The 12678-nt window shown below is 38.5% G+C and overlaps 1 protein-coding gene across 1 annotated transcript in view; it reads left to right on the forward strand.

The window, feature by feature from the left end:
* The window catches only part of LNPK (lunapark, ER junction formation factor), a 67843-nt gene that overhangs the window by 16038 nt on the left and 39127 nt on the right, over positions 1-12678 (forward strand). The window contains exons 3-6 of the mRNA XM_073646890.1: positions 2020-2061; positions 4585-4772; positions 6065-6123; positions 7656-7696. Of these exons, the coding sequence (XP_073502991.1) occupies positions 2020-2061; positions 4585-4772; positions 6065-6123; positions 7656-7696 (330 nt within the window). The remainder of the gene's footprint in view (positions 1-2019; positions 2062-4584; positions 4773-6064; positions 6124-7655; positions 7697-12678) is intronic.

Below are 12678 nucleotides of genomic sequence, written 5' to 3' on the forward strand. Positions count from 1 at the left end.
GTTTATTTTTGAACCATTCCATTGTAGATTTTGCTTTATGTTTGGGATCATTATCTTGTTGGAAGATAAATCTCCGTCCCAGTCTCAGGTCTTTTGCAGACTCCAACAGGTTTTCTTCCAGAATGGTCCTGTATTTGGCTCTGTCCATCTTCCCATCAATTTTAACCATCTTCCCTGTCCCTGCTGAAGAAAAGCAGGGCCAAACCATGATGCTGCCACCACCATGTTTGACAGTGGGCTTGGTGTTTTGAGGGTGATGAGCTGTGTTGCTTTCACGCCAAACATATCGTTTTGCATTGTGGCCAAAAAGTTCGATTTTGGTTTCATCTGACCAGAGCACCTTATTCCACATGTTTGGTGTGTCTCCCATGTGGCTTGTGGCAAACTTCAAACGAGACTTTTTATGGATATCTTTGAGAAATGTCTTTCTTCTTGCCACTCTTCCATAAAGGCCAGATTTGTGCAGTGTACGACTGATTGTTGTCCTTTGGACAGACTCTCCCACCTCAGCTGTAGATCTCTGTAGTTTATCCAGAGTGATCATGGGCCTTTTGGCTGCATCTCTGATCAGTCTTCTCCTTGTTCGAGATGAAAGTTTAGAGGGACGGCCGGGTCTTGGTAGATTTGCAGTGGTCTGATACTCTTTCCATTTCAATATGATCGCTTGCACAGTTCTACTTGAGATGTTTAAAACTTGGGAAATCTTTTTGTATCCAAATCCGGCTTTAAACTTTGCCACCACAGTATCTCGGACCTGCCTGGTGTGTTCCTTGGTCTTCATGATGCTCTCTGCACTTGAAACAGAACCCTGAGACTATCACAGAGCAGGTGCATTTATACGGAGACTTGATTACACACAGGTGGATTCTATTTATCATTACCAGTCATTTAGGACAACATTGGATCATTCAGAGATCCTCACTGAACTTCTGGAGTGAGTTTGCTGCACTGTTTTTTTTTTTTTTAAAGTTTAAATATCCAATAAATTTCGTTCCACTTCACAATTGTGTCTCACTTGTTGATTCTTCCCAAAAAAATTATAATTTTATATCTTTATGTCTGAAGCCCGAAATGTGGCAAAAGGTAGAAAAGTTCAAGGGGGCCAAATACTTTAATTTATGTGTATGTATGTGATAGATATATAGATAGTATATATTTTTTCTTTTTGCTCTACCCACTCTTCCAAGAGCGATATCTTTATTTTTCTCTTAACCAGCCCTCATAAGGCTATGTAATTTACAGGAAGAGTTTAAGTTTTAAATGGCACCATTCACTTTGCATTTTTTTTTTTAAATAACAAATTATATTATAATTTTTTTGGATTGTGTTTACATTGTTCACTGCGTGATAAGAATGACCTTGAGACCTAAAACTCCAGGTCAGTAGTTTTAAGGTGATGGCAAATTTATACCTTTGTTTTATTTTACCGCTTTTATAAAAAATTCTAAAAAAAAAAACTTGATTTATCCCCATTTTTCAGACCTATAGCTTTTTATATTTTCTGTTAATGGAGCTATCAGGGCTTGTTTGTGCATGATGACCTCAACGGTTTATTGGTACCATTTTGGAGTATGTACTTTTTGATTACTTCTTACCACATGTCTTTGGGGAATTGCTTTGACCATGGAAAAAAAAAAAAAAATCGACATGTTTTGGCATTTATTTTTTGTTGAACCTGGCAACCGCTCTACACCAATTTTGAACGTTCCAAAGGAGTACAGTTCATTTGAGCGAGATCAAATCCTCCTCAGTATTTTCTTACGTTTACTCAAGCTTTTAAAATGTGTAGGAAAGACTACTTGGGATTGACTAAACCTAAGAATAAGTTCTTTGCCTTTTGGTTTGAACATAGTAAAGAAATGCTGAGAAATTCTTTGGATCAAGAAGTTTCTGCTGCTGCCATGTCTTCTGGGGCAGTGTTCTTTATCGTAATGAAGAGTGAACAGAACAGTGTGACTACTTTATTGTCAATTCTTTAATTTGCTACATTATTTATAATTAAGACTTTGTCCCTGACAGACCAAGCCTTCCACTGTTGAAGTTTTGGAGAAGATGGAAAAGGTACAATTATCTAAATATTGGCCATTGTTATTTGTTGTATTAGCTGATTTATTTGTAGATGGAAATATTGTGAGTGTCACCAAAATGCTTTTATTCAATGTCTTTGAATAAATATTTATAAGACAGTATGGTGTAGTCTCCATTTTTGTGAATGACCTCCTTGCGGTAACTATAGGTGGCTACACACTGTGAATAATTGCTGGCTGGCTATTATTTGTACTGATCTGCCACACAGTCACCCTATGCACATACTGGCTCTCTTCAGCTGTTTGCTTGTCTTCTTGGTGAGGAAGGAAGTAAGTTGCAGCCAGACACATCTTCCAGAGGCTCATCACGCTTGAAATAAGGGATTGAAATACAGCCTGCGCAATCCATTTTCTCCACTACAGGTGCATCCCACAAAATTAGAATATCCTCAAAAACTTAATTATTTCAGTTCTTCAATATAAAAAGTGAAACTCGTATATTATATAATCATTACAGTGATTTATTTCAAGTGTTTTTCTGTTAATGTTGATGATTATGGCTTACAGCCAATGAAAACACAAAAGTCATTATCTCAGTAAATTAGAATACTTTATAACAACAGCTTGAGAAATGTTTTTAAAATATGAAATGTTGGCCCACTGAAATGTATGTTCAGTAAATGCACTCAATACTTGGTCGGGCTCCTTTTGCATCAATTACTTCATCAATGCAGCAATGTGGCATGGAGGCGATCAGCCTGTGGCACTGCTGAGGTGTTATGGAAGCTCAGGTGGCTTTGATAGCAGCCTTCAGCTCGTCTGCATTGTTGGGTCTGGTGTCTCTCCTCTTCCTCTTGACAATATCCCATAGATTCTCTATGGGGTTAAGGTCAGGCGAGTTTGCTGGTCAATCAAGCACAGTGATACTTTTGTTTGTAAACCAGGTATTGGTACTTTTGGCAGTGTGGACAGGGGCCAAGTCCTGCTGGAGAATGAAAGTTCCATCTCCAAAAAGCTTGTTGGCAGAGGGAAGCATGCTCTAAAATTTCCTGGTAGACGGCTGCGCTGACTTTGGTCTTGATAAAACACACTAGACCTATACCAGCAGATGACATGGCTCCCCAAACCATCACGGATTGTGGAAACTTCACATTAAACCTCAAGCAGCTTGGATTGTGGCCTCTCCACTCTTCCTCCAGACTCTGGGACCTTGATTTCCAAATGAAAATTTTGACTCTGGGACCTTGTGGAATGTGTCAATGACTGCCTTCTGGACATCTGTCAAGTTAGCAGTCTTCCTCATGATTGTGGAGCCTACTGAAACAGACCAAGGGACCTTTTTTTAAAGCTTAGGAAGCCTATGAAAGTGTTTTTTGTTAATTATTTTAATTTACTGAGATAATGACGTTCGTGTTTTCATTGGCTGTAAGCCATAATCATCATTTAACAGAAATAAACACTTGAAATAGGTCACTGTTTGTAATGACTCTATATAATATATACATTTCACTTTTTGGATTGAAAGTACTGAAATTAACTTTTTGACATTCTAATTTTGTGAGATGCACATGTATCTCTGCCAAATGATTGTCAGTCAAACATCCTAACATGCTATGTGATTTACGTTAAGTCTGGGACGAAAGACCACTATGGCTGCAATACAGGTCACACAGACAAAGGTTTGCTGTATGCCGCTGCTACATTGCAGCAAAATGCGGGTGACTCGGGTTGTGTTGCAAACTACCCCAGCAAGTCGGTCACAACAGCTTGTCGCGGTACGCCCTATTCGCTCAGCAGCGACATATGGCTGTCTTTGGTTGCATGACCTGAGTTGGGGCCCAGATTTAGTTATCAGTTGGCCATGTCCAAATTGGCAAGTTTACTCAGTCTTGCTTATTTTTTTTCATTTCTGGTATACGGTTGAGGGGTGTAGCCTGAACCTCTCAATCACATCTCCAAGAGTTTTTTTCTCAAGCTGCACCAGTTCTTTGGAATGCACTACGCAGGTTAATTCTCAGTATCTACAGTTTGAATCATTCCTTAAATAATACATATCAAACTCTGACCCGTGGGCCAAATCTGGCCCTCAGGGTTATTTTATTTGGCCCGCGACACCAAAACCACCACCTCTATGTGGGGCCCATTATTCTGTATGGAGGACTATGTGGGACCCATTATTCTTTATACTGATTGGCCCGCGACTTTGTCAAAATTTTTTCATTTTGGCCCTCTGTGTGTTTGAGTTTGACATGGCTGCTCTAAATGTTTCTTTTTTTAGGCAGACCTATAACTTTACATCACTAATTTTATCTTTCTCAGTTTTCCCTTTTTTTTTACATTTTTCTCCTAGCCTCCTCTTTCATCTGTTTTCCCACTCTCCATGCACTCAGTAGCACTTTGTATTGGAACATACACAGATACTGATTACTGATTCATGCAGTGTTACATGAATACCCTTATTTATTATCACAGTTGACAGGACGATATAATACATGTGTGGTGTGTGGGTTTTTTTTTTTTTTTTTTTTTTTTTTTAAACTTTTATTTAACTTTTTAGGAGATTCAGTCTTTAGAAGAATTCCAGGATAAGAACCAAAAACTGCGAAAGATTTGGGTTGGAAGACTACTTCTCTATTCTGCATTATTGTATCTTCTCACGTGTTTCATAGTTTACCTGTGGTACCTTCCTATTGGGTTGACAGCAAGACTGCTAATAATTATTCCTTTTTTGCTTTTCCCAGTAATGTAAGTACTTCATCTTCTTTTTTTTTTTTTTTTTGCTGCATTGTTTTTTCTTAAAATATTAAATCAAAGTATTATTTAAGCCATGTTTGGATATTAGTGACTACTTTTTTGTGTCTTCAATATCAAATGCAAATTAAAGTTATAAATGCATCTCCCAATTGATGAAATCCAAGCTGTGACAGAATTAGACATTATGGCCCCCATTCATCAATACAGGTATTTTGCACTCCAATCTTGATGAAAAGTCTGCTGGAGTAAAATAAAACAAATTTATATAGAGTGTGCCTCTTCAAGAATTTTGCACGTATTACAGCTGCTGTGTGCCGGGGTAAAAAAGAAGTACATTTGTCGTAGTTTACGACTCTCCCTCTGAACTTGCCTCACTGTGCAAAAATGTAACAGAGGTGGCCTAATCACGCTAAATAGCAACGTTTTTGTGCAGCTAGGAGTTTAAATAAATTAATAAATCTAAAAAAAAAATGTAGATAGTGGGACTTCTCAAAATATATAAGTTTTATGTTCGCTTGGGCAAATCTAAAAATGTTACAGGGACAAACTTTTAACATCGTATAAAATTGTTTTTAAAGGGATTTTTCTATTACTTGACAGTTTACAAGAAATATGTAATGGTTTAGATACCGTATGTTTTATAAATGTGCAACTGGTGATGAGCACAAGTGCTTGTTACTTGAGTTTGCCTAGGGTGTTTGGGTATAAATCGAGTATCGTGGATGCTCGAGTGACCTGTTCGAGTTCTCCGCAGCTGCATGTTTCACAGCTGTTTGACAGCCACAAAACGTGGGGTTTGCCTGAGAAACATGGGCAATCCCCGCATGTTTTTTGGCTGTCTAACAGCGGCGAAGCATGCAGCTGCGGAGACTCTAACATGTCACTCGAGCACCCGCAATACTCGATGCATACTCTATCGAGTAACGAGCACTTGCGCTCATCACTATTTCTTAAGTTAATGGATTGTGAAGGTCTTCCTCTTGGGTTGCTCCTCTTTTAGCTAGCGTGAAGAGCCAGAGCAATTGACCTTTTTCTTTTTGGCATGCTAAGTGTGCAATGTGGTACACCACACTGAATCTGCAGTATGGGTATAGTGTGACACCTTCCTAATTTGAAAGATTTATTTTTTTAGGGTAGTAGTGTCTAAATATACTCCAGTCATGGTCTGAGCTCTCCAGCTTTCTTGTTGCTTTCTGTTTACAATTGATTGTTGCAATGTCATATTGACAACTGTATTACCATTTGTTTTTTTCATCCTTTTCAATTAATTTTTTTTCTGACAGAATATGGTTTACTAGAACGCTACTGATTATATGGTTCTCCAAGCGTACGGAAAGAAATAGTAAGTTCTTTTCCCATTGCTTGTACATGTTGGATCGCTAAAATTTAAAAATCTGTTAATCGTGTCTACGGTACCAGGGCTAGTAGTTTTAATAATTTCTGTAATGAAAAACAAAAATTTTCCTCGTAGCAGACTAGATTTTCCCATACATATGAGCTAGCTGACAACTGGTATTACCACTGACTCAACAGTACATGCTTGCTTGTTAATTTCAGTATGGAAATGGGGAACAATCTGCTGCAAGGCCCGCTCTGACAGAGACGGATTATATTTTTTACGGGAACAGTCGGTTTGCCATTGTAAAATCCACCATGCCGTACTGCAAATTGCCCCTCTACCACATCCAAATAACTGTTTGTTGTAAGATCTGTTGACTTTTCACAAGAACAAATTGAACTTGAGATATTACTTGCTTTGTACTATGCTCCATTATTCTACTGGCCATAGAGTTCAGATGGCCTTTGGCCGTGAAGAAACGTCAATTTTCAGCAACGATGCTAAGAGAGTCTGTGACATTTAAGCAAGGCTCTGTTAGACTTTAAACGAAATCTGTCAGCATGTTTTCCAATGGAATCTGAGAGCTGCATGATATAGGGATAGAGAGCCTGATTCCAGCGATGTGTCACTTACTGGGCTGCTTGCTGCAGTGCTGATAGAATGGTTGCTCTGCTGTAGACATAGCAGTGATCGGAAAGCTGAGCTGTGTAGTATAATCACGCCCACATCCCTGAATGGCAGCTCTCTACATTGTCATTAAGCTGGGATGTGGGCGGGGTTATACACACTGACTGCCTTACAAGCAACACCTAGTCCTGCAGTGTTAATCTCCTGTTGATAAAACACTGATTGTATTGAAACTACAGCACACAACCTAGTAAGTGACACATTGCTGGAATCAAGTTCTGTGCCCCTACGTTATGCTGCTCTCGGATTAGATACAAAAAACTGGCTGACATATTCCCTTTAAATGGTCACATTATGTACAATATTACACCATCACAACCTGCCTGAATGATTTTTGACTGTGCGAGCTACGAAATCTAATGTTAAACGAGGCAACGTTTTATGTTTTGGTGTGTTTTGCTGCTGTGTTTTTACTAAAGTGCCATTTTATTTGCATCATTCTCAGGACTATTGTGCTTGCAAATCCCATGACATTACCAGAGTTTAAGATGGAATAACCACATATCTGTCACTGCCATCAATCATTCCATGGTCAAAGTCAGCCAGATCACATATCTCAGTCATTTTGGGGTCTGACCTAAATAATGTTTGATTTAAATAGTCCGAGGTCTAGAGAATGGGGATAAGTTGGCTTTTTTTCTCTTTGTCCTTATGCTTCCATAGTTGCGCATAGCTAAGCACAGAAATCTGATGACTTCCATGGAGTCCAGTCTGTACATTGGCTGCCATGGTTTAACAATTCCTGTTGTAAATTGCAATTCACTAAAATCTACAGATAACTTGAGTTTACAGCATAAACATTCCAGCAGGACAGCAAATCAACTGAACATTTTTTTTAAACTTTTTAGATGAGGCACTCGAAGACTTAAGAGCACAGAAGAAAAAAATAGTGAGTAGTAAACTTTAAATTGCTAAAAACTTTGTATTTTACTGAGTGATAAGCTAATACTGTAAAATCCATTGATATCACCTGATAGATACCAAGCTATCAAATATTGTGTATTCTCATATGGTCGTAGCGGCGTAATTATTTGAAGTAGTTTCCATGTTTTGTTTTTTTTTGTGAAAAAAAAATAAATAAAAAATTGCAGAAAATGTACGAAAAAAGTACAGATGGAATTTTCAGGGAAAGAATCAGATCCTGTGAAATTATATTGGAAGTTTTGTAACAGATTTCCTAGATTACTGCTTTTCTTTAGTATTCTATTACTGTTGATAAGAAATTACTTGTCAATTATATTTTTATAATTAAAAATGCATCTCCATATTAACACCTTACAGATGCTTTTTGCATTTTCACTTTTTCCTTTTTTTTTTTGAATTGTAATGTATCATGGTATTCTCTATAGCCTATGGCAGGACTTCACAGGAGAACCAAGATGGTAGTGAGGGGTTCTGTCAGCCATGGTTGGAAACCTGTGATCATGTCCTGTGGGGGTGGGGAGATTGAGCACCTGGACCAGATCACAGCGCCTTAATACTACCATCACTGACAGCGACATTTAATAAGTTACTAGTAGCGTTATCACAAAATCCGCATCTGCCCCCTGTGCAGCGAGCTTCATTCATACACATCCATCATATAGCGCTAAGGGGTTAAAGCTTACCCCCAATGGCCCACTTAGGTAATGCATGCAAGTGTGTACATTCCAGTTTCCAATCTGGAATTCATTATGGCTCTGTGTAGTTTATTGGCTTCATAGTATTGCAGACTTTGTGCTTGTTTTCTCCGTACAAACCCTGTAGGTAAAGTTACTGATTTGGGGTCTGACCACTGAGACTCCCACCGCTCTGCAGAATGGGGTGTTTTTATTTTTATATAGGGCACTTTTATCCCTGGTACAAAATGGTGCAGGGGAGCACTGCTCTATTCATTCTCTATAGGCTGCTTGAAAAAGCTGAGCGCAGGGCTTCAGTAGCCACTGAGGGAATGGATGGAGCTGTGACCAAGGTCGGGTCCCAGCTGTTGGACTCCTACTTAAAGAAATTTGTTGGTAATGGTGGGATTTGTGTGCATATAGGGTTACTTTTATCGCCACCACACCAGTGTTGAGTTGCCTCCTGTATGTAATCTTTGCTTGTCCACAGGATCGGTCAGATCCCCAGTGATCTTATCCTGTACATGGGTCATAATGTATTCAGTGGGAAAACCACTTTATTTGTGGTCATTTTGATATTAAGTAGGCCCATATTAATGTCATGGGGGGGTTGCCCAGTGCCACTCAGTTCTGCATCTGGAGGTAAGGGATGATGTGGATGCACCTCTGCATATACCAGGAAATGTGTGTGACCGTCAGGAACCGCGCATGTGTCCTAATCTAATGAGCAACCTCCACAAAATATGTAATGCTCTTCCTGTCACTTTACTGGCTCTGATTTCTCCATGTTTTCTTTTTGTTGCTACATTCCCCAGAAACTGGAGGATACGGTCATGTTATATCTTTTTGACATGTAACTTTTTTATAAACTTTTTTTATAAAACACAAAAGTGTTTTTATATGCATGAAAAGGTGGACAAATATAATAAACTTTATAGTGAACACACCAGTTATAAGTTTTTGGAGCCAAGTGCGGCTAATAAAGTACAGTACGCCCCTCCTCTATGTGAGGAATGACCAAGCCAATGTGCAGGAATTTCCAGCAGCAGCTGCTGCTCATCGGTCTGGGATTGACAGCCTCTCGTCCACACCATACAGGACTGCATTCTGCTATGTTTGCCAGCAGAGAACATCCTTATCTGAAGCTCAAATTAAAATCTCACAGAATCGGATAACATGTTGTTCTGTGCAGTTTGATTGTCAAACTCAGAATTGTAATGCTACATTCACATTTTACTGTAGTGTGATATCATACCAAAAAATGTGCAGCAAATCCATGTACATTTTACCATGAATTGTCATTGTTTTGAAATTTTATGTGCCACATAGTTTTTACACTGGAAAAAACATTCTTTATGACCAATTACAACTTCAAATACACATATGGGAAAACTACATCACAAACCTTTAATGAATCACTTGCTATTTTTTTTTTATTTTGTCTAACTTAAGCTGTAAACCTGGCCTAATGTAGAGAATGTATGGTAAATACCCCAACGTCGCCATTTTTAAACTTTTTATTGAAGAATTCCACAGGATAATGGTTACAAACAAATACTGTCATAAGGTCAGGGTAATCCAAACATTAACCATTCTCAGTTCAATACAGTTTACATCACGTTCTCAATAATCGGCATAAACAGTTTGAAACATAAGTTTCATTGTGGAGCACTGCACTCTTTACTAAACTGGCCAATTCCCGATCAGAATTCAGTATAATATATCCATTATAGTTGCAGTATAGGTACACTCTTACAGCCCATATATATCATTTCCCATGCACTCAAAAGGGCATATATCAGGACTCCTAACATGAGATTAGCACGGTCATGGCACCAGGGGACAAGTGTGTTAAGGGTGAATCACACCATATTTCCCATATCCTTTGGAATTTCTGGGGACATCCCCTATTCCTATATACTATATTTTCATACGGTATTGTATCATTTACTAGTTTTTTCCATTAGTTGATAGTAGGAGATTTCCCTCCCATCCATCTTGGTGCCATAAATATAACCTCCCAAAGGAATATCCGATCATAGTGTGTCCACAATACCCAAGACACAAAACTCTGGACTACATTCAATTGGCATCCCAACTATCCGTTCCAATGTAGTTATCACTTCACTCCAATATCTTCGTATTATCCCAAATTCCAAATAAGATGCCAGAAATCCGCTCCGGATTCCCCACATCTGTGACATTCATCAGATGCCATTCTACCAAATCTATACATTCTCATTGCGGTCAGGTAAGATTGATGGAGTGTATATATAATTGAAGTAATTTATTATTGGCGGCTGGTGACACCACCATATGCGCTTCCAGTGCATCATTCCACTGATCATCGGTTATAGAAGGGATTAATTGCCACCATTTATTCTCAACAACAAGTTGGGTAGAAGTGATTTTAGAATTCAGTAGAAAGGTATATAGAGAAGATACCACGCCTGTGGGTCCTTGAGTTTTTAGTACCCCTATTAATGGGTATTTAGATATTCGCTTCCTAGGATGTGGAAATTGGATGTGTTATGGCATGCCTCTTTTGTAGATATCTGTAGAAATCCCTATGAAGGATCCCAAACTTAATCAGATTTTTGAAAATGAAATTTTATTGTCATTTGATCAAATTCGTATAAAGTGTTATTCCATGTTGCTTCCTGAAGATTGTGTCCTGTAGGTTTTTAAGCTGTGGAAATTCAGGATTATCCCACATTTTGGTTTCTCCCATTTGATCAGTAAATCCCACGATACACCTACTCTCACGCCACACCTCGCTAGGTTATGTGCAAATAATAATAATAATAATAATTAATAATAATAATAACCCCTGTAGTGGTCTGTAAGAGCCTTCTAATATAGCCCATGGTGTATTCCAATTTAAAAAATGTATAAGATGCGCTTCTGCATTAGTGAGTTTATCACTACTTACCCAGCACTTCAAATATGGTATCTGACCAAAATAAATAATAGAGAAATAGGTCGGTCACAACGCCACCCTCCTGATCCTTGGGTCTCTGCAGAGATCTAATACTTAGTTTGGGCCTTGCTGAGCCCCCATATAAATGTCGCCATCTTGCCGTGCAGTTTCCCAAAAAAAATCTTTGGGGATTTTAATGGAAGAATGTTCTAATACATACAGACATTTTGGAAGGATGGTCCTTTTGATTAGGTTAATTCTTCCCGCCACAGACAATGGGAGTTGGGACCAGCTTTCAAATTTTTTTTTCTCCTCATATCCTTTATAGGGTACACATTGTCCTTGAGGTCCATAATCGGATTTTGACTAATTAGAATGCCTATATATTTGAATTTTTGTACTACCTGTAATCCAAAACAAACAAACAAAAAAAACCCAAAACAAAACACAATTTAGTTATGTTATCTATAAGTGGCATAACCACAGATTTGCTCCAATTGATTTTAAGGTCCGATAATTCCCCAAAGTAATTAATAAGGTCAATTGCTCTTTGGAAGGGATTGTTCTATTTTGTTTAGGAAGAGGATCAGGTCGTCTGCATATAAACCCACTTTATCTGTTCTACAGTTTATGCTAATACCCTCCACGAGGTGGTCCTGCCTAATTTTAAGGGCAATAGGCTCTATCGCTAGAGCGAAGAGCATCGGAGAGAAGGGGCTGCCCTGTCTAGTTCCTCTACCCAGGTTAAAGTATTCCGATAGTATTCCATTTACTAGAATGTTATCCCTTGGCATATAGTAAATCAATTTAATACAGCTACAAAATGTATCAGAAAACCCAAATTTCAGGAGTACACACTGTAGGAACGTCCATTCCAAACAGTCAAAAGCTTTCGCCGTATCTAAAGAAGCTATAGCCCAGGGTTCCTGATATTTATGGCCAATCTGTGTCAACACTTGAGCTCTTCTAATATTAGATGAAGTAGACCTTCCCGGCATAAAGCCAGATTGATCCTCATGTATACTGTTTTTAATATTACTGTTTTTAATCTATTGGCTATGAGTTTCGTAAGTATTTTGTAATCTGCATTCAATAGGGATATAGGGCGATAAGAACTAAATTCCTCAATTGGTTTATCTGGCTTAGGGATTGGGGAAGTGAGTGTCCTGAAAGTGCTTCAGAAAAAGTTTGCAACAGAACTGTAGCTATTCGGTCTATATATCTTTTATACAATTCTATGGGTATGCCATCGGGTCCTGGTGCCTTCCCATTAGATAAAGACATGGCTGCTTCCCTTATTTCTTCCAAAGTGATATCTCCATCCAGGCACCGTCCGATGTTCACTGGAGAGTT

This window comes from Phyllobates terribilis, unplaced genomic scaffold (assembly GCF_046119375.1).
Source record: "Phyllobates terribilis strain yellow unplaced genomic scaffold, ASM4611937v1 Scaffold_9__5_contigs__length_417890890, whole genome shotgun sequence".
Lineage (NCBI taxonomy): Eukaryota > Metazoa > Chordata > Amphibia > Anura > Dendrobatidae > Phyllobates > Phyllobates terribilis.